The sequence below is a fragment of the Pristis pectinata genome, chromosome 22 (genome assembly GCF_009764475.1).
Source record: "Pristis pectinata isolate sPriPec2 chromosome 22, sPriPec2.1.pri, whole genome shotgun sequence".
Classification (NCBI taxonomy): domain Eukaryota; kingdom Metazoa; phylum Chordata; class Chondrichthyes; order Rhinopristiformes; family Pristidae; genus Pristis; species Pristis pectinata.
In genome coordinates, this window is record NC_067426.1 from 19,120,417 (window position 1) to 19,138,834 (window position 18,418).

Below are 18,418 nucleotides of genomic sequence, written 5' to 3' on the forward strand. Positions count from 1 at the left end.
CTGGGTTTCTGGAGCTGTGAGGAAGTGGTTCTATTACCTGCGACACTGTGCCTGCTGGTATTCAGCATCAGCTTCAGTTTCTAAAGCTACTGACAGAAATACTTTCGTTCTGACCATGGCGATGCTACTTAGCTGAGATCATTTATAGTGTTTTAATTTCTACGTCACAAATGTGAAGAATGACCACCCCCTAAGATTAACAATGTTGTCAAGTAGTACAACAGCTGAATGTAATTACCACACCATTGCTGCTATAAACAGTAGCAGAGTGGTCAAGTTACTGGACTGATAAACCAGGTTCTGACGAAAGGTCATCAATCTGAAATGTCATCTGTACTGATGCTGCCTGACCTACTAAGTATTTATTTTCAGCAATGGTAAGGATAGAGTTAAAGAGACAGAGCGATACAGAAGAGAAACAGGACCTGCAGCCCAACTCATCAATGCCAACTAAGTTGCCTACCTGAACTAATCCCATTGGCCCATATCCCTCTAAACCTTTTCTATACATGTGCCTGTCCAAATGTCTTTTAAATGGTGTAATTGTACCGTCTCTACCGCTTCCTCTGACAGTTTGTTCCACATACCCGCCACCCTCTGTGTGAAAAAGGCTGCCCCTCAGATCCCCTTTTAAATCTTTCCCCTCTCATCTTAAATCTATGCCCTCTAGTTTTAGACTCCCCTACCCTGGCAAAATTGCTGTGACCTTATCTATGTCCCTCATAATTTTATATACCTCAATAATATCACTCCTCAGCCTCTGACACTCCAGGGGAAAAAAAGCCCAGCCTACCCAGTCTCTCCTTATCACTCAAGCCCTCCAGCCCTGGTAACATTCCTGTGAATCTTTTCTTAACCCTTTCCAGATTGAAACAGCCCATTTGATGTACTAGGGAACAAAATCTACTGTCATTACTTGGTTTGATCTACTTGTGAATCCAGGCCACAGAAATGTGGTTGGCTCTTAAATGGTCCTTCTAGTTGTATCAAAGTGCTATATCAAAATGCAATACGAATTTCTTCATCATCTCTTCCAAATGACTCAATCTTTGTCACTAAGGGGCAGGAAACTTATGGAACATCACCAGCTATAAGCCCCCTTTCAAATCACACACCTGGACTTGGAAATTTCTCACCATTCCTTCCTCAGAACTGAACCCAAGTACTGGAACCCCCCTCTAGCACAATGAGAATATGGTCACTACATAAAATAGTGGATGGCATTGAAGAACTTGGCTCCCACCACCCGCTCAAAGATAATTAGGGATGGACAATAAATACTGCTTATGCCAGTGACAACCATACCCATAAATCAGTACAAAAATAATTTCACGCAAGGTAAAGAGGGCCACTGTAATTGACAGATGTCTTAATTAAGAGCCACATGCCAGTTCAGCATCAAATCTTACACCAATATTCACCTTTCTGAAGCAACAAAATGCAGTCATTAAATTCATTTTAGGGATTGATTGCATAACGATAATGCTACAGAATTAGTGATTCAGTGACCTGGTTTAATCATCCAGAAGCAAGTTCAAATCCCATCACTGTAGCCAAAAAAATTAAATTCAATTATTTAATCTAGAATAAAACAATTCAGTACTGCGAGACTGCCAGATTGTTGAGAGACCCATCTGACTCAGTAATGGCTTTCAGGTAGGAAATCTAGCATTCTCATCTACTTTGAACTGCTTTAATTCAGTCATACAGTAGGGTGGTTGAATACTGCTGAAAAATGATTAACCTCAGGTTAACTTGTTTTTCCTCTCTCCACAGATGTTGCCTGAACTCATGAATGTTTCTGTACTTCAAACATCTTGTTTTTTTTATTCTTATCTGTGACAGAAAGCCACATATCACATTTTCCCATTGGTTGAGTCACAAATTGAAATCAGGCTGTCTCTAATTTTTTTTTAAAACTTTTTACAAATATTCAAACAAAAGCTTTCTTTTTAAAAGTGAAAAGAAATGAACCTTTATTGTTACGATCATTGTGCAGGCCCTTGTTGAAAGTTTCCAGCTGCAAGTAAATAGAATTCAGCTTTCACCTTCAGCTAATAAAATCCATAAAACTTGCACTCTGTTTCATACCTGTATCAAGTTGCAGAAAGGTGGGTCAAAGAATTCTTCCATTTTGCAGTCCTTCCCTCTACTCATTTCTCCTGTTCTGGCCTCCTGAAGCAAGGGCAATTTCAAAGGCGACATCTCTTCATGAATATTTACTGCTTGCTCTTTTCTTGATCATTTTCACCTTGAGTTTGAACTCCCATGTTATTAATAGCAATACTCCTAACACACTGCATTACATAGATAGCTCCTGCAGGAGGAGAGTGAAAACTCACACAATATTATTTCATGGAGCTTTTATCTGAGTGCTTTTGGCTGTTCAAACAAAGGATCAGCTTTCGTATATTAAGTGATGAAAATCTCAAAACAAATGTCACAAGAAATAGAATTTTCACAAGTAAAGGAACATTGCCCACAGGGAAGTAACTTCAGGGAATCATATCAGATTTATTCTGGGGCCAGTTAATTAACTTTTTGAACCTACCAGTCACTCCAGCAAGTGAAATATTCCATCAGGACAGGTTGCTGCTTGTGGGCTTTCATCAGCTGTCTACACCTGTTGGTTTTCCTATTGAAACATCAAGAATGCTGGAAAGGAAAGCTTTGGTCATCATTTTGCATGCATGAAAGGGCTTCTCTGCAGCCCTGCCGATGGATATTCCAAAAGGTGTGAAAAATGAAAGAGAAAAGAACAAGGAACACTTGCTAGAGTGATACAATAATTAGAGGGCCATAAATAATTATATTCAGAAAAGAACTATTAATGGAGCCTGATTATTTTTAAGAGAGCAAAATTATTAATTTTGTACATTCTCAAGACAGCTGAGAGGCAAGCAACTGTTAATCTCAGTAGTAAAGCTGGTGAATTCAGAGGCAATGTTGCATCTTGAGTCAGGATGACAGTAATTAGGAGAGGGGAGGGAAAGAGGGAGAAAGGGGAACTGAAGCCAGCAGCATTGTAGATTGCATGGTGAAGAATACAGCCCTACAGTCCATTGCTTATCACCGAGGTGGATAGTAATTTGAATAGTGCTACTTTTCAGAATCCATATATAAACACAATTAGAGAAGGCAAAAGTAACCTTCCATTAAATCCCTCATTATTACTGACAGTTTGCACAACATAAATCAAGCACCAAACCCTTGCACCCATGTCACCCCAAAACCTTGTTACTTTGGTTACAAATAGAATTCTTAAGCCTTTTAACATACAAGAAAAAGTATAAAAAGGTATGATCAAGAAAATATAACCTAATAGAGGTCACCTCAATGTTCCTGATCGTAAAGAATGAGAAAGAACATACCAACAGCAGTGTTCCTTAAAGGACAATACTGTTTGCCATCTCATTTCTCTGTCACAGAGAATATGTCCCTTATGATCATTTATTAAACATAACAAATCATTTCACTACAGAACAAGCTACAGAGCTTTGGTGAGATCTTGGCTGAAGTTTTTCTTTGTAGTTTTGGTGTCAGAATCCAAGGAAGGATAAACTTGCCTTAAACGAGATCAAATGAGGAATGGGTTACCTGCTGAAGATTGAGTAGAATGGGGCAACACAATGTGCTCAGCGTTCATAGAGATAACATGTTTTTATATGCAGAAAATCCTCTATTGTGCTGTATGCTAAAGGGACAGATTCAGAATAGATCTAGAAGCTCAACATTAAGTATCCATGTGGGCAATCAACAGCAATAGAACAACATTCCAGACTAATTAACCACACTAATTTACCAATAGCACGAAACTAGGGGACCATCCTGGCTTACTGAGGGATTGTGGGACAGCATACCAGGTGCAACAGAAAGATCTACCTAGAAATGAGTTCCCAGATGGGTTAAGCTGCAAAATGAATACCATGTTTAGCGGGGCAAACTTATCCCAGAGTGAAGCAAACTCAGTTTGCGACACATCAAAATAACAACAGAAGAGGTTGGCATGATGGCACAGCAGTTAGCATGGCTGCCTCATAGCTCCAGGGACCCGGGTTCAATCCCGACCTTGAGTGCAGAATCCCCATCACTGCATGGATTTCCACTGCATGCTCTGCTTTCCTCTCACATGCCAAAGATGTGCTCCAGTAAATTACCCCTTAGTGTAGGTAAGTGGCAAAAGAACCAAAGGGGAGTTGATGGGCATGTGAGAGCAATTAAGTTGCAAAGCTGTGGGGGAGAAAGGGGAATTGGACTGATAGAATTGCTCTGCTGGTCAGTGGCATGAATCTGATGGGCTCAATGGCTTCTTGGTGCTGTAAGTAAGAAAAATTCATGCTTTGGAACCAGCTGTACCTCAAACCAAGCTGGTCCACAAAGCACAATAGAAAATTGGATAGATATGTTCTGTCCACAAAAAGAAAAATCAGTGCAGCCAATTATCTAATGTCTACTCACAATCAAAAGTTAAGCAATGGAAACTGCAATGCTGTCAAATGGCTCTTACTCACCAATGCCCTGCTTTCAATCACTCAGTTTGAGTTTCATCAGGATGACTCAGCTCCAGACCACATTACGGGCCTGTTACCCATAGACTAAAAAGTTCAATTCCAGAGATGAGATGAGAAGGTTTGTAAGTGATTGACTCCGGCATGAAAGAGCTCTGGAAAGTCTTCATATACAGTAAGACTAGGTCAACATTCAGGCATAGGGTAAGTGTTAAGTAATAGTCACATCATAACAATAACCATCTCCGACTAGAGAGGATCTAACTATCTAACTTTAACATTCAACCACATTATCACCACCAAATCTCTAAACAGCACCCTTAGTGGTCACCATTGAACAGAAATTTAACTGGACCAACCATATAACACTCTCCAAAGCCTTTCCATCATCCACAAGAGACAAGTTTAGAACGTGATAGAATATTCTTCACCTGTTTGGCTGAGCGTAGCTCCAAGAACACTCAAGAAACTCAACCAGGATGACCACTCCTCCGCCACTGGCACAGCATGGCTGTCCTGTGTATCATTAACAAGATGCACTGCAGCAGAACGTTCAAACCTCTTCGGCCGCACTTCCCAAACCCATGACCTCTACTGACCAGAGAGACTAGAGCAACCCATCATATGCAAGAATTCCACTGCCTGTAGGTTCATCTTCAAGACCCACACTGGATCTAAATCTAAGAGCTCCAGAAATACAAAAATTGCAGAAATCAACCTTTACTGGCCTTGTAGAACAGCCACCATCTGTGCCATGACATTTCTCCAACTCTATGGGTCCACACAGCAGCAGTGGAAACATTGGTGGTTGCTCCAATGGCTTGATGTCACTCTCACAGATATTGCCCCAAGCTCACTGGTACTCCATTCCTTCACTTCAGCATAAACATAGCTGCACAAAGTTCACTTCCATGAATTAGATCACTTGCCTTCCTTACGTACAGGAGACAAGTTACTCAATATGGGCCTAGTGCAGAACCAGCTCAGGCCTTGCAGGCTTCGCATCTACATGCAACTAGGCAACGGATATAGTAAGTTAAACCACTGCTAGATTCCACACGTTGCCTCATTAACTCCCATAACAAATACACCATCAATGCCAATCTTTAACAAAATATACTGTGCTCATACGGCATTGCTGGTATCATATTCTTCAGCAATGCACTTGTACTGCAGACTGATTTGTGTGTCAGTGATCAATATTGGTGAGCATTCTCAAGAGCAGTTAGGTCTTTCTTTTCTCCAGAAACACATGATTAAAAGGTAAGCAAACCTAATGTTTTGGATATTGTGTTATTTCCATAAGCATTGCTGTGCTTTTAAGCAATGGTGTCATGTGGATGTAGTCTATCAAGCAGAACAGGGCAAATTGTGAAAATACAACACTCCTTGGCAAGCTGTTGTCATCTCTACACTACAAGCCTGACTTTTGCAGGCTCATCCTTATTCCATAAGATGCACATGCTCCAAACATTTCCCTCTTTAAGACTGAGCTGTTCTGGATCTTTGGCTCCACCATCTGTTGCAGTTTGCAACTTTCTGGGTGCGCCAACTTTTATTTCAAAGATAAAAACCGAGTGAGGTGAAACAAGGCAATCTTACCCCAGAAAATCCCTGGCTGAAATACATTCTACACCACAATTTGCACAATCCTGCAACTTGTAATTTTATTACTTACCACATCCTCCCTGAAACTTCTCCAGTGTAAGTACATTTTCTGGTTGATTTTTTAAAAAAAAATCACACCTACTTTCCTTTTTGGCCTGCATCTCTGTTTAACCTTTTTGAAATATTATAACCTCTTTTGGACCTCCCAACAGGACGTCCAAGTTGCTGATCCTACCAGTAGCTTCCTGGTGCTTCCAATCAGAAACATTGTCATGATGTTCTATTGCATTACTAACCAGAAGTTTGGTCATAACAGATTTATTAGAGTGACTGAGGCTTTATGAGCAGGTATATGAACATCGACATTTAAACAGATTAATTAAATCGTTTGCAATTAGCATGACGTGAACATTTTGGCCGTCTTTTTTTCTCTCTAGCACCACCAATTAAACTGCATGCTCGGAAATCATTGGCCTTGTTATTACTTGGAATCTGGAAGCAAGGGATTGGGATGGATATGGGAAGGCATAGATTTGAGGACAGGAAGCTGGAAATTAGAGGCTTCCAGTTGGCACCCACCTTAAGAGCCAGAACTCCAATTCAAGCTTTTATTCCAAAGGTTCCCTGCCAACAGAGTCTTGATTGACAGGTTGCCTGGCTGTCAGTTAGGACACGCAGCTGATGGGTATTTAAAATGCAAGTACTGGAACGTGGAAGGGAGGGAATGAAGAGATAACACAGAGAAGTGAGAGGAAATTAGGGCATCTGAAGGAGTTGACACAAAGGGGCAATCAAGTCTGATGGGGGTTGTGGGCAGTTGAATTACAGGTTGGAGGAGAGATCCAGGAATGCAAGGGAGAGAGAGTACAGTGAGTTATAGTTACACCACCTCAAGAATCCAGCCCTTCATGCCGACATTTTTTTTCTGCCAGGATTCCCAAGAAAAGCTGGTCACTGTGTGTTAAGAATAAACATTTCAGCACAGCAACACAGCTCCTTTAAAAGATTTTGCTGAATTACAGGCTTCCTGACAATGCCATGCTCTCCACCTCCCCCCACCCCCACCTGAACCCTGTCTCTTTAAACTGATATGGATGAGTTGGAGACAAGGGTTGAGTTAGAGAATTTATCATGTGGCTCCAATCCTTCTAAACCCACGCATCCTTGGAAGGAAAAATTCCTACCATCGTCTCCAACTCGCACATTCCCAAAATTGTATGAGGAAGTCCTAAATTTAAAAAGGATAACGATTATTCCTTGTACTTTACACCGTGGGAAACATGGCACAAAGTGTGCAGGTCAGCTGTGGCAACTTGCCTCCCTTCAGAAGGTTGGGGTTCAAATCCCACCCCAAAGTCATGAATGTATGTCAGCACCCATCCCACCTGCTAATTCAGGACCAAAAGAGTGCTGTGTTGTCTTTTGGATGAGACTTTGACAGAGATTGCATCTGGTAGATGCAAAAGACCCTGCGGCTACCTTTGAGGATGAGTAGCAGTATTATCTCTACAGTCCTGGATAAAAATTCTTTCAGTAAACAAAAACACTTTATCTGGTCTTTATCACATCACTGCTTGTGGGAACCTGCTGTGTACAAATTGACTGCTGTGTTTTTACATAAGAAGTGACTTAACTTCAAGTACTTCATTGGTTTTACTACTTCAGGATGTTCAGACAGGGAGATAAATGGTGCTATGTAAATATAAATCCTTCTCTTCATTGTTTTCAGCCCAGCTTCTGCCTTGAAGTCTTTAGCACAAATATCTGATCTGATAAATTGATTCAAATAATAATTTAAAAAATATAAAGTCATACTAACATTACAAAAGCTCAAACATAACAATTACCCATTTCTTCAATGTGCTAAACATTTTTGGATACAACAATGACATCGCCAAATTAAGATAGACTAAAACTTTACCACACCAGTTTCAACAGGTAGATTATATTTGATTTCCACTGTGGGAGAAAGAATGGCATTTCAATTCTTGCTTTAAAACAATGATGTTTTAATTTAGAATAGTATTTGAAGATGAATTACAACACTGTTAAAAATACATTTACCTTTTAATACAATTCCTCCGATACCATGATCTAACATGCACTGCCAGTGGCTCCGCCTTCATTTCTGAAGCACACAAAACACCCCTGCAAGAGCAGATTCAGTATACTCATAACAAGAATTAAAGGATTTTTATTCCAGTTATTATAACATGGTAAGACAGTAATAATATCAGGCAGGAAGACCTTGCATCTAGCCCATTTGTTCACAGTATTCCCTTGTACATTTCTAACAACCATGAATTACATTGGTCACTGGGTTTTGGCCGTAATGTTTGATAGATGCAAGATATACTATGTAAATCTGGTGCATAAATCAAATTCACATGACTTCTGCACTTGGGAGCACTTACGCACCAACACAAATGATTATTTACTACTAAGTCTAAAATGCTGCAGACTTGCCTTTTCCACTAGAGTGACATCTATTATTATTTTACTGCACTTCACTACAAACTCCAGGCTCATCAGATCTGTTTTGTTAGGATGACAATTTTTGTGGGTTTGGAGTTAGGTAGGTACTTCATTGCCCCACTCCCACTAATTGTTTTCCCTCTTCCCAGTGTAGTGAAATGGAATCATGGAGGTGGACCACACTTTTGGTTTGACACAAACTGAAGGAAGAATCAGTGATTTTCAATAATTTAGGCAGCAGCCCATTGTCATTACTGTTTAATAAAAGGCCACTTGTTCCAACGGATCAAACCATGCTTTGGGAATCTACTAGATATGGGAAGCTTAGAAAGGGGACTATATGGTGCTTGATTAAAACAGGCCTTTTTTTTAAAATGCAACCAAAGTTATGGTCAGGATACATTTTGTATATATGTCAACAGCTCCACTGTGCACGAGGGCCACTTAAACATTTAACCTCAGCTTATACCTCCCCTCACAAATAGGTCCGTAATGTCTTCCTGCTTTCTAAGCATAAACTATACTTCCCACAGTGATCTGAGGCTCACTGGGTGAATCTGCAAGTGAAATAATCTAATAGTTTCATTTGCAGAGTAATATAGATCATTCTGGGAACTGTAGTTGTTGGTTTGTACAACAAGAGCAATAACTAGAGCAGCTACAATGCACTCGAAGCGTGTTTGCAAGCTCCCTTATGTGGCATTTTTACATTCGTGATGTCAATTTTATGTTCAGGTTATGGGCCAACAATAGACATGTGCATTATTCTGAACCATAGTGGAGAGCTTTGCACACAATGCCCTGGTGCCCTATAAGTGTTGGCATGCCTGCTTTTTGAAGTGTCCATTGCACAGAAAACACAAAACAAAAGTAACAGCGCAGTGACTATAAGCTCCTCTGAAGACAGCGTGGGTAGACTATGCTGTCCGTGTTAGTCATTCACCCTCTTATGGCAGGAAGATCAATTCATGATGAGATGGAGGTCAGACAAAGGGTTGGCAATCCAGCTGGAATGAAAGCTCGCTCCTTTACTTCAGATGATCAGTGCGATACAATCATGTCCCATTAGAACTGAGATGCACTGCTTGGGTCACACTGTAGTAACCGTACAATGGAGGGGTCACTCTTGGCACCTTTAATGAATTCTTCAAGGGACAATTTACCTGGAAGAAATTTGTAAACAGGAAAGCAGTGTATTAACAAGCACGGTAGTGTAGCGGTTAGCGTAATGCTATTACAGCGCCAGTGACCCGGGTTCAATTCCAGCCACTGTCTGTAAGGAGTTTGTACGTTCTCCCCGTGACTGCGTGGGTTTCCTCAGAGTGCTCCGGTTTTCTCCCACATTCCAAAAGACGTATGGGTTAGGAAGCTGTGGGCATGCTATGTTGGTGCCAGAAGTGTGGTAACACTTGCCAGCTGTCCCCAGAACAATCTACACAAAGATGCATTTCACTGTGTGTTTTGATGTACACGTGACTAATAAAGAAAATCTTATCTTAAATAACAGGTTGTTTTCAATGAAAGTGTGATCCATGAAAGTGGAATGTTTCACTTCAGGAGCAGGAAAACAAATATATTCAATATCAATTTTTGTCCCTGTTATTGTCACACAAATGGGTGACTGAGGAATTGAGTAAGGAGTAATGTTAGGATGAATTTTACTTTGGCAAAGTGTAATAAAGCATGGGGTAAAACTTATCAAGGAATGTCTTTCAAGCAAAAATTGCACACAAATTCAAGTAAATGTGTAGATAAAGTTTGGAAAATTTCCCTCCTCATGTTGACCCACTCATGTTCAAAATAAAAAGGTTTTGAGAGATCGATTCTTCTGTTATCTGAAACTCACCTCTTCTATTCCATGTGGGAAATATGGCCAAAGTCAAGAAGAATCACCACCCTCCCACTTCTACAAATTAAGTGGTGTGCTATGCTGGTGATATGTGTGCTGCTCTTTAAATTAACACACCTTGTCAACAGGTGGGGAATGCAACGTCAATAAACCTAGGCTAAAACTACTTAGGTTAACTTAGTGACAAAAGCAACATTCTGAATGGTCACAATGATGTATAACAGATACAACTTAAATGGCCATTTATAGTGGGTTTGGCAGTATTCCATTCTGGTTGAACATGCAAAAAAACTTCAGAAAATGATTTGTATATTCCTATGTCAGAACTTCAAGCTTTAAATATTAGAAATCAAATCAAAAAACAAATATGCAAATTATAATGAAGGAAAGATAGGTAGTAATCAAACAGATACTGTATGTTGTAATTTGAGTATTTTCTACAGAGTTACTGGGATTTAAATTATTTTGTTCTCATACTTAAGTACACAAGTTGGTCCATTTGTCAGGGATTTCTTTTTGTCCTCCTTTAAAGGAATTTATAAATAGGTTGTCACAGAAGGGTTAACACATTTGGTTGATAAACCCTGTATAGGAAATTAATGCAAGTGGATTAACAGGTGAAGTAAAAATAATGTCGACAGGTTGAATCCAACATGAAGGGAGTCACAAAACTAGAAAGGAATGACTGAGTTAAGAAGTCTAAAGCAGACGTCTGCTCAGGCATAAAAGTAAAACTTAAGCCAAACTCAACTGCGCAGCAACTTATTTTTTTGATATCCAATCATTCAATGTACAGTTTGGCCTCACCAGGCTCAGGTTGAGTAGTCAGGCTCCTACCTAAAATTCTCTGGAAATACTGTTGTGTTGATCTATGAATGTCATTCAAATTCTCTCACTAATCCTTGGAAAAGTAATGACCTTTGTTATATCATGTATTTCTTTGCAGCATAGAAGGAGACCAAGTTAGCCCATCACATCTGTGATGGTCACAGAGCAATCCCATATTCCCTATAACCCTATTCTCCCCAATTCTCTTGTACTTCCTTCAGATTATACGACTCATTTATTCACCAAGCGGCAATTTACAGTGGCCAAATAACCTTCCAACCCACACATCTTTGGGATGTGGGGGAAATTGAACCCACATGGTCACAGGGAGAACATACAAACTCCACACAGACAGACAGAGGTCAGGACTGACCTAGAGTCACTGCAGCCACTCCACTGGCTGCACCATTGTGCCTTTGTCTTTCATCCTTTCACTGGACTCTACATTTTACTTCTTCCATCTCCATTTGCTTTATGATTTCAAGAATTTTATGGAATGAAACACTACTCTTTAGTTAAATAGCTTAGGTATAGGGACATGACGGCATAAACTTGGGACAATGTCAGTTAGACTTCTGATGTAAGGAGTAATTATGAAAACAATGTAGGAAGCTGTAGAATCTGTGAGAGAATAGTTTGACTGTTACCATCGTTATTTGTGTCCATCTGTCTGAAGATTTTATCTGTTCTTTTCTCTGGTGTTGCTTCATCATCAGGCATCTTCATCACGGTGGATACCATCTTGTAGATTGCCTGTCAAAACAAGAATATCAATAACTGGGTAACATTCATTGTTCAGTACACAGATTGTACCTCTCCTCACTCAGCTCTTTTATTTGGGTATTAATATAAAAGAAATGCAAGAGCAGAACTGGTCCAGATGCTGGAAGTCCAAACTAAAAGCAAGAAAGTTCTGAAAATATTCAGGTCTGGCAGCTTTCCTGGAGAAGGGAACAGAAAATATCAGTTTAATGATCTTTCATTAGCACAGAAAGAATAGAGTTTATGATGCAGAGAAAGGGGTGGCAGGCTCGGGGTAAGTAGCGGAAGGGAAGGTCAAGTGAACAAAAGGGAAGACGACTGAAGAGACTGCTGATGCTGGAATCTGGAGCAAAAAACAAACTGCGAGAAGAACTTAGCAGGTCAGGCAGCACCTGTGGAGGGAAATAGACAGTCAACATTTCAGGTTGAGACCCTTCATTAATTAAATTTGTTTGATTAATATATATAAATCCATACTCTTTGATGACTCGCCATGCCTAACTCCCAGGATTGTGGAATAGTGCCATTACCTGTGGAGGAGAGGCTCTGGAAAGGTTAGAACTGTGGGGCACAGGGAGTGAGGTGGAGAAGGTTGTGATCAGCTGAGGTGTGGGCTGTCAAAAGGGGAATGATAAGCGCTAGGTCCTATGGTGGGGGACCCACTGACCTAGGGTGGGGAGGTTGGGGGGGGGGGGCAGTTCTGGTGTGGGGAAATCAAGTATTTGCAGGAGATCCCATACCAATTTCCAAGGCAATGGACCTGCTTAGAAGGCTGATTTTAAGTTGTTCCGATATAAACCTTGTGTTGTGAAGGCCTGCTTCTGTATGACTGTTTACATGGAAAATATAACAGTACAGCACCACATATGGCCAAATTAAATTAAAATCTCTTCTGCCTATACATGGTCCATATCCCTCCATACTCATATTTAACAGCCTCTTAAACGTCACAATTATACTTGCTTCCACCACTACCCCTGGCACCTCCCACTCCGTGTAAAACAAAACTTGCCCCGCACATCTCCTTTAAACTTTCCCCCTCTCATCTTAAATGCATGTCCTCCAATACGTGACATTTCCACCCTGGGGAAAGTGATTCTGACTGTCTACCCTATCTATGCCTCTCATAATTTTATGAACTTCTATCAGGTCTCCCCTCAGCCTCCGACGCTCCAGAGCAAACAACCCAAAGTTGTCCAATCTCTCCTTATAGTTCACACCCTCTAATCAAGGCAGCATCCTAGAAGACCTCTTCTGCAATCTTTCCAAAGCTTCCACATCCTTTTTGTAATGGGGGTGACCAGATTCGCACACAATACTCCAAGTGCGGCCAAACCAAAGTTTTATATAGTTGCAACATGACTTCCTTCCTCTCATACACAATGCCCCAGCCAATGAAGTCAAACATGCCATACACCTTCTTTACCACCCTATCTACATGCGTGGCCAGTTTCAGGGAGCTATCGACTTGGACCCCAAGATCCTTCTGCACATCAATGCTGTTAAGGGCCCTGCCATTGACGGTATAATTTCCCCGTACATTTGACCTGCCAAAGTGCAACACCTCATACTTCCTCAGATTAAACTCCATCTGCCATTTCTCCACCCAGATCTGTAAGAGATTTATATTCTGTTTTATCCTTTGACAGCCCCCTACACTGTCCACAATTCCACCAATCTTTGTGTCATCTGCAAATTTACCAACCCACCCATCTACATTTTCATCCAAGTCATTTGTGTGTATCACAAGCAACAGAGGCCCCAGCACTGATCCCTGCGGAACACCACTGGTCACAGACCACCAGCCAGAATAACACCTTGCCACTACCACCCTCTTAACGTCTAGGGCACATGTGCAAAAATGTGCATTATACATAACTGAAGTGGCATCAAAATGCATGATCATCACTGACCTACACTGACACTCAGAGTCTACCTGTTAGTACTTCTGCGTACATGCAGTCCTGGAACTAATTTGGTGATAACTATATTTAGCATTCACATTTTGCTTAAACTTCTGTTTGTTGTGCTCAAAAGCACTATGCCACAGGAGAATATTTCTTGCACAGCCTTTAGTAACATTGCAGAAAATATCAACATTTACCATCAGAGGGCACTTTAGACACAGTTTGCATGCATCATACCTCCATTCTCCATTCACTTCCTTGTATATCATTTTGTGCTACATCATTCATTTACTACCAAGCTGAAACCCATGGGTTAGACTCACAAATTATTGTTTCAGAACATCACAGCAAATGTTCCTGGCAAGTTGAGTCATACACCAAATCCATGGATATGTTGAAAACTTCATAAGAAACTGTCAATTTCATCAGCCATAAACAATAAACACACAATACAATTCTTAAAATTCAGTTTAGATACTAATTGAAGCATATGCAGCTTTGGTAAATGCAGCCAATAACACAAACGATCATTTATTATTTTGGTTGAAGTTAGGTGGCTTTCCTATGGAGACATGAGTTATGGTTAAGGTTGTACATTCTCCCCGTGTCTGCGTGGGTTTCCTCCGGGTGCTCTGGTTTCCTCCCACATTCCAAAGACGTACAGGTTAGGAAGTTGTGGGCAAGCTATGTTGGCACCAGAAGCGTGGCAACGCTTGCGGGCTGCCCCCAGAACACTACGCAAAAAATGCATTTCACTGTGTGCTTCGATGTACATGTGACTAATAAAGATCTTATCTTAGGTGCTCACTTTGGACTGATTTATTACCAATGAAAGCAGAAATTCTTTCAAGAACAGTCAAAAGAATATTCCCCAGGCTCTTCCAACAACAACATGGCAAATTATAGTCACATAGTTAATCTTCCCAGTCTGAGAAGACATTAGCCCTAGACCCCATGGGCTGGGAAAGAAATCGCCCAGCATTTGTACTGCCCACCACCAATTCTTGCCTTGAGATCCTGGCCCACTATCAGGTTAAGCCATGAGCCTGACTCCTCCGCAGGTGATTTTCCCACTGGCATTCTCAGTCACGCTTCAGCCAATATAGAGGGTATTTAAGGAATTTAAAAGAATTAGAATTCTTTAATTAGAACTGCTACTCTTGTACCCAGGACTCGACTGGCAATGCTATCAGGAGAGCTTGAATGGGAATGGAATTGCTACATTCTCAACAAGATACATTTTGTGTCCTTTTTTTTTTACTACTTGGCCTTTTAAGTACGGTAAAATTCCAATAATTCCACTGTGCGATAAATCAGAAATCCTGATAGTTCAGCATCTAGCTCACTGGGTGCTGATTCCTATGCTTCCTTTAGCAAACTGGGGCTCTGGTTCCTGCACACTCTAATACATCAGGCCCGTCTTGTTTTTTCTTCCTTTAAACACACTGGGACCCTGGCTCCTGCACCTTTCAGCACACTGGGGCTCAGATTTCCATGCTCCCTTTGGCTCAGTGGGGCACTGGCTCACATGATCCCAGTAACACATACAGCCCCAGTTCATGCACTACTTTTATGTAGCAGTGCCCCAGTTCCAGGGCTCCCTTTAACCTCACCAAGATCCTGTTTCCTGCACTCCCTTTAAACTTACAGAATTTGCAGGAAAATTTATTATACTAACATATAGCATCTAAAATAAAGTGAATTGAAAGTGTTTTGGAGTATTAATAATAACATCCAATAGTCTAGATGTGCTTGTCTGGCACTACCAAAAGACCTGAGTGTAACAGATTAACAGTTTTACTGGACCTGCATTTAGTTGGTACAAATAGAACTCAGTACACAGATTATTGCAAAGAAGGTATACATTCAGATACTTCAAGGTCAACAAGCTGGTTAAAAAAGCAAAAAGGACTGCTTTGCTTTATTAGTCAAGGTACAGAATACAAGAGCAGAGGCATTATGTTAAAACTGCACACAACAACATATTGACAGCAGCTCTACACTACAAGATCACAAGACAAAGGAGCAGAAGTAGGCCATTTGGCCCATCGAGTCTGCTCCATGAGCTAAACTAATACTATTCCTATCTAGCCCCAATTTCCGGCCTTATCCCCATATCCCTTGATACTTTGACTAATTAGATACCTATCAATCTCCTCCTTAATTGCCTCCAATGATAGGGCCTCCACTGCTGTACATGGCAAAGAATTCCATAATTTCTCTACCCTCTGGCTAAAGAAATTTCTCCTCATCTCTGTTTTAAACCGGTACCCTCTAATTCTAAGATTGTGCCCTCTAGTCCTGGACTCACCCACCAGGGGAAACAGCTTAACCACATCTACCCTGTCCAGTCCTTTCAACATTCTAAATGTTTCTACGAGGTCCCCTCTCATTCTTCTATACTCCAATGAATACAGTCCAAGAGCTGACAAATGCTCATCGTATGTAAGCCCTTTCATTCTGGGAATCATCCTCGTAAATCTTTCCTGAACCCTCTCCAACATCAGTACATTCTTCCTAAGGGGCCCAAAACTGCGCACAGTACTCCAAATGAGGTCTCACCAGTGCCCCATAGAGCCTCATCAACACTTCCTTACTTTTGTACTTTATACCTCTCAAGATGAATGCTAACATAGCATTCGTTTTCTTTACTGCCGATCCGACCTGGTGGTTAACCTTTAGGGTATCCTGCACGAGTACCCCCAAGTCCCTTTGTACTTCTGTACTTTGAATTTTCTCCCCATCTAGATAATAATCTGCCCATTTATTTTTTTTTCCCCCCAAAGTGTACAACGGCACATTTATCAACATTGAATCTCATCTGCCATTTCTTTGCCCATTCTCCTAAACTACCTAAGTCTCTCTGCAACCTTCTTATTTCTTTAATACTTCCTACTCCTCCACCTATCTTGGTGTCATCTGCAAACTTAGCCACAAAACCATTTACTTCATCATCCAAATCATTAATGTACAAAGTAAAAAGAAGTGGCCCCAACACTGACCCCTGCGGAACATCACTAGTAACCGGCAGCCAAACAGAACAGGATCCCTTTATTCTCACCCTTTTCTTTCTGCCTACTGGCCAATGTGCCACCCATTCCAATATCCTACCTGTAATTCCATGAGCTCTCATCTTATTAATCAGCCTCTTGTGCGGCACCTTGTTGAAGGCCTTTTGAAAGTCTAAATACACAACATCTACAGCCTCTCCCTTATCCACTCTACCTGAGCTTTCCTCAAAAAACTCCAATAGGTTGGTCAGGCAGGATCTTCCCTTCACAAAATCATGCTGGCTTGGTCCTATCTTGCCTTCCATCTCTAGGTGTTCCATAACCTCATCCTTGAGAATTGATTCCAATAACTTTCCCACCACCGATGTCAGACTAATAGATCTGTAATTTCCTTTATGCTGGCTCTTATACAGTGGAACTACATTTGCGACCTTCCAGTCCTCCGGAACCATGCCGGAGTCTATTGATTCCTGGAAAATTATCACCAATGCCTCCGCAATCTCTGAAGCCACCTCCTTCAGAACCTGGGGGTGCACCTCATCCGGTCTGGGAGACTTATCTGCCTTTAGTCCATTTAAGCTTCCCGAGCACCTTCTCTCTAGTAATCTTAACTGAATTCAGTTCTATCCCCGAGACCCCTGACTATCCAGTATATTGCTGGTGTCCTCCACAGTGAAGGCCGATGCAAAATACTCATTTAGTTCCTTTGCCATCTCTTTGTTATCCATTATAATCTCTCCCGCACCGTTTTCAATTGGTCCTATATCAACCTGTGTCTCTCTTTTACTCTTCATATATTTAAAAAAATTCTTGGTATCTTTTTGAATGTTATCTGCCAACTTCCTTTCATAATTCATCTTTTCTTTCCTATTGACCTTCTTAGTTTCTTTCTGTAAGTTTTTAAAATTTTCCCAGTCTTCTCTTTTCCCACTAATTTTTGCTTCCTTGTATGCCCTCCCTTTTGCTTTTACTTTATCCTTCACCTCTCGTTATCCACATTTGTGCCATTTTTCCATTCATAACCTTTTTTCTTGGAATATATCAATCCTGCATTTTCCTTATTTCTCGTAGAAATTCCATCCATTTCTGCTCTGCCGTCCCTCCAACTAGCTTCTTTTCCAATCAATTTGGGCCAGTTCCTCTCTCAGGTCACTGTAATTTCCTTTGTTCCACTGAAATATTGACACATCTGATATCAGCTTCTCCTTTTCAAATTTGAAACTGAACTCAATCATATTGTGATCGCTAGTTCCTAATGGTTCCTTTACCTTTAGTTCCCTAATCACCTCTGGTTCGTTACACAGCACCCAATCCAAAACAGCCGATACCCTGGTGGGCTCATCAACAAGTTGGTCCAAAAAGCCATCCTGTAGACCTTCCACAAACTCGCTCTCCTGAGATCCACTGCCTTCCTGGCTTTCCCAATCCACCTTCATGTTAAAATCCCCCAGCTGTAAGTGCATTCGGAAA

At 41.0% G+C, this 18,418-nt stretch overlaps 1 protein-coding gene across 4 annotated transcripts in view; it reads right to left on the reverse strand.

Moving 5' to 3' along the window:
* Positions 1-8,096: 8,096 nt before the first annotated feature.
* Positions 8,097-18,418, reverse strand: part of LOC127581627 (hippocalcin-like protein 1) — a 120,232-nt gene continuing 109,910 nt past the window's right edge. For all 4 annotated transcript variants that reach the window (XM_052036159.1, XM_052036161.1, XM_052036160.1 and 1 more), the window contains 2 exons: positions 11,916-12,021; positions 8,097-9,754 (listed from right to left, as the gene is read on the reverse strand). In XM_052036159.1, the coding sequence (XP_051892119.1) occupies positions 9,657-9,754; positions 11,916-12,021 (204 nt within the window). In that variant the 3' untranslated portion in view covers positions 8,097-9,656. The remainder of the gene's footprint in view (positions 9,755-11,915; positions 12,022-18,418) is intronic.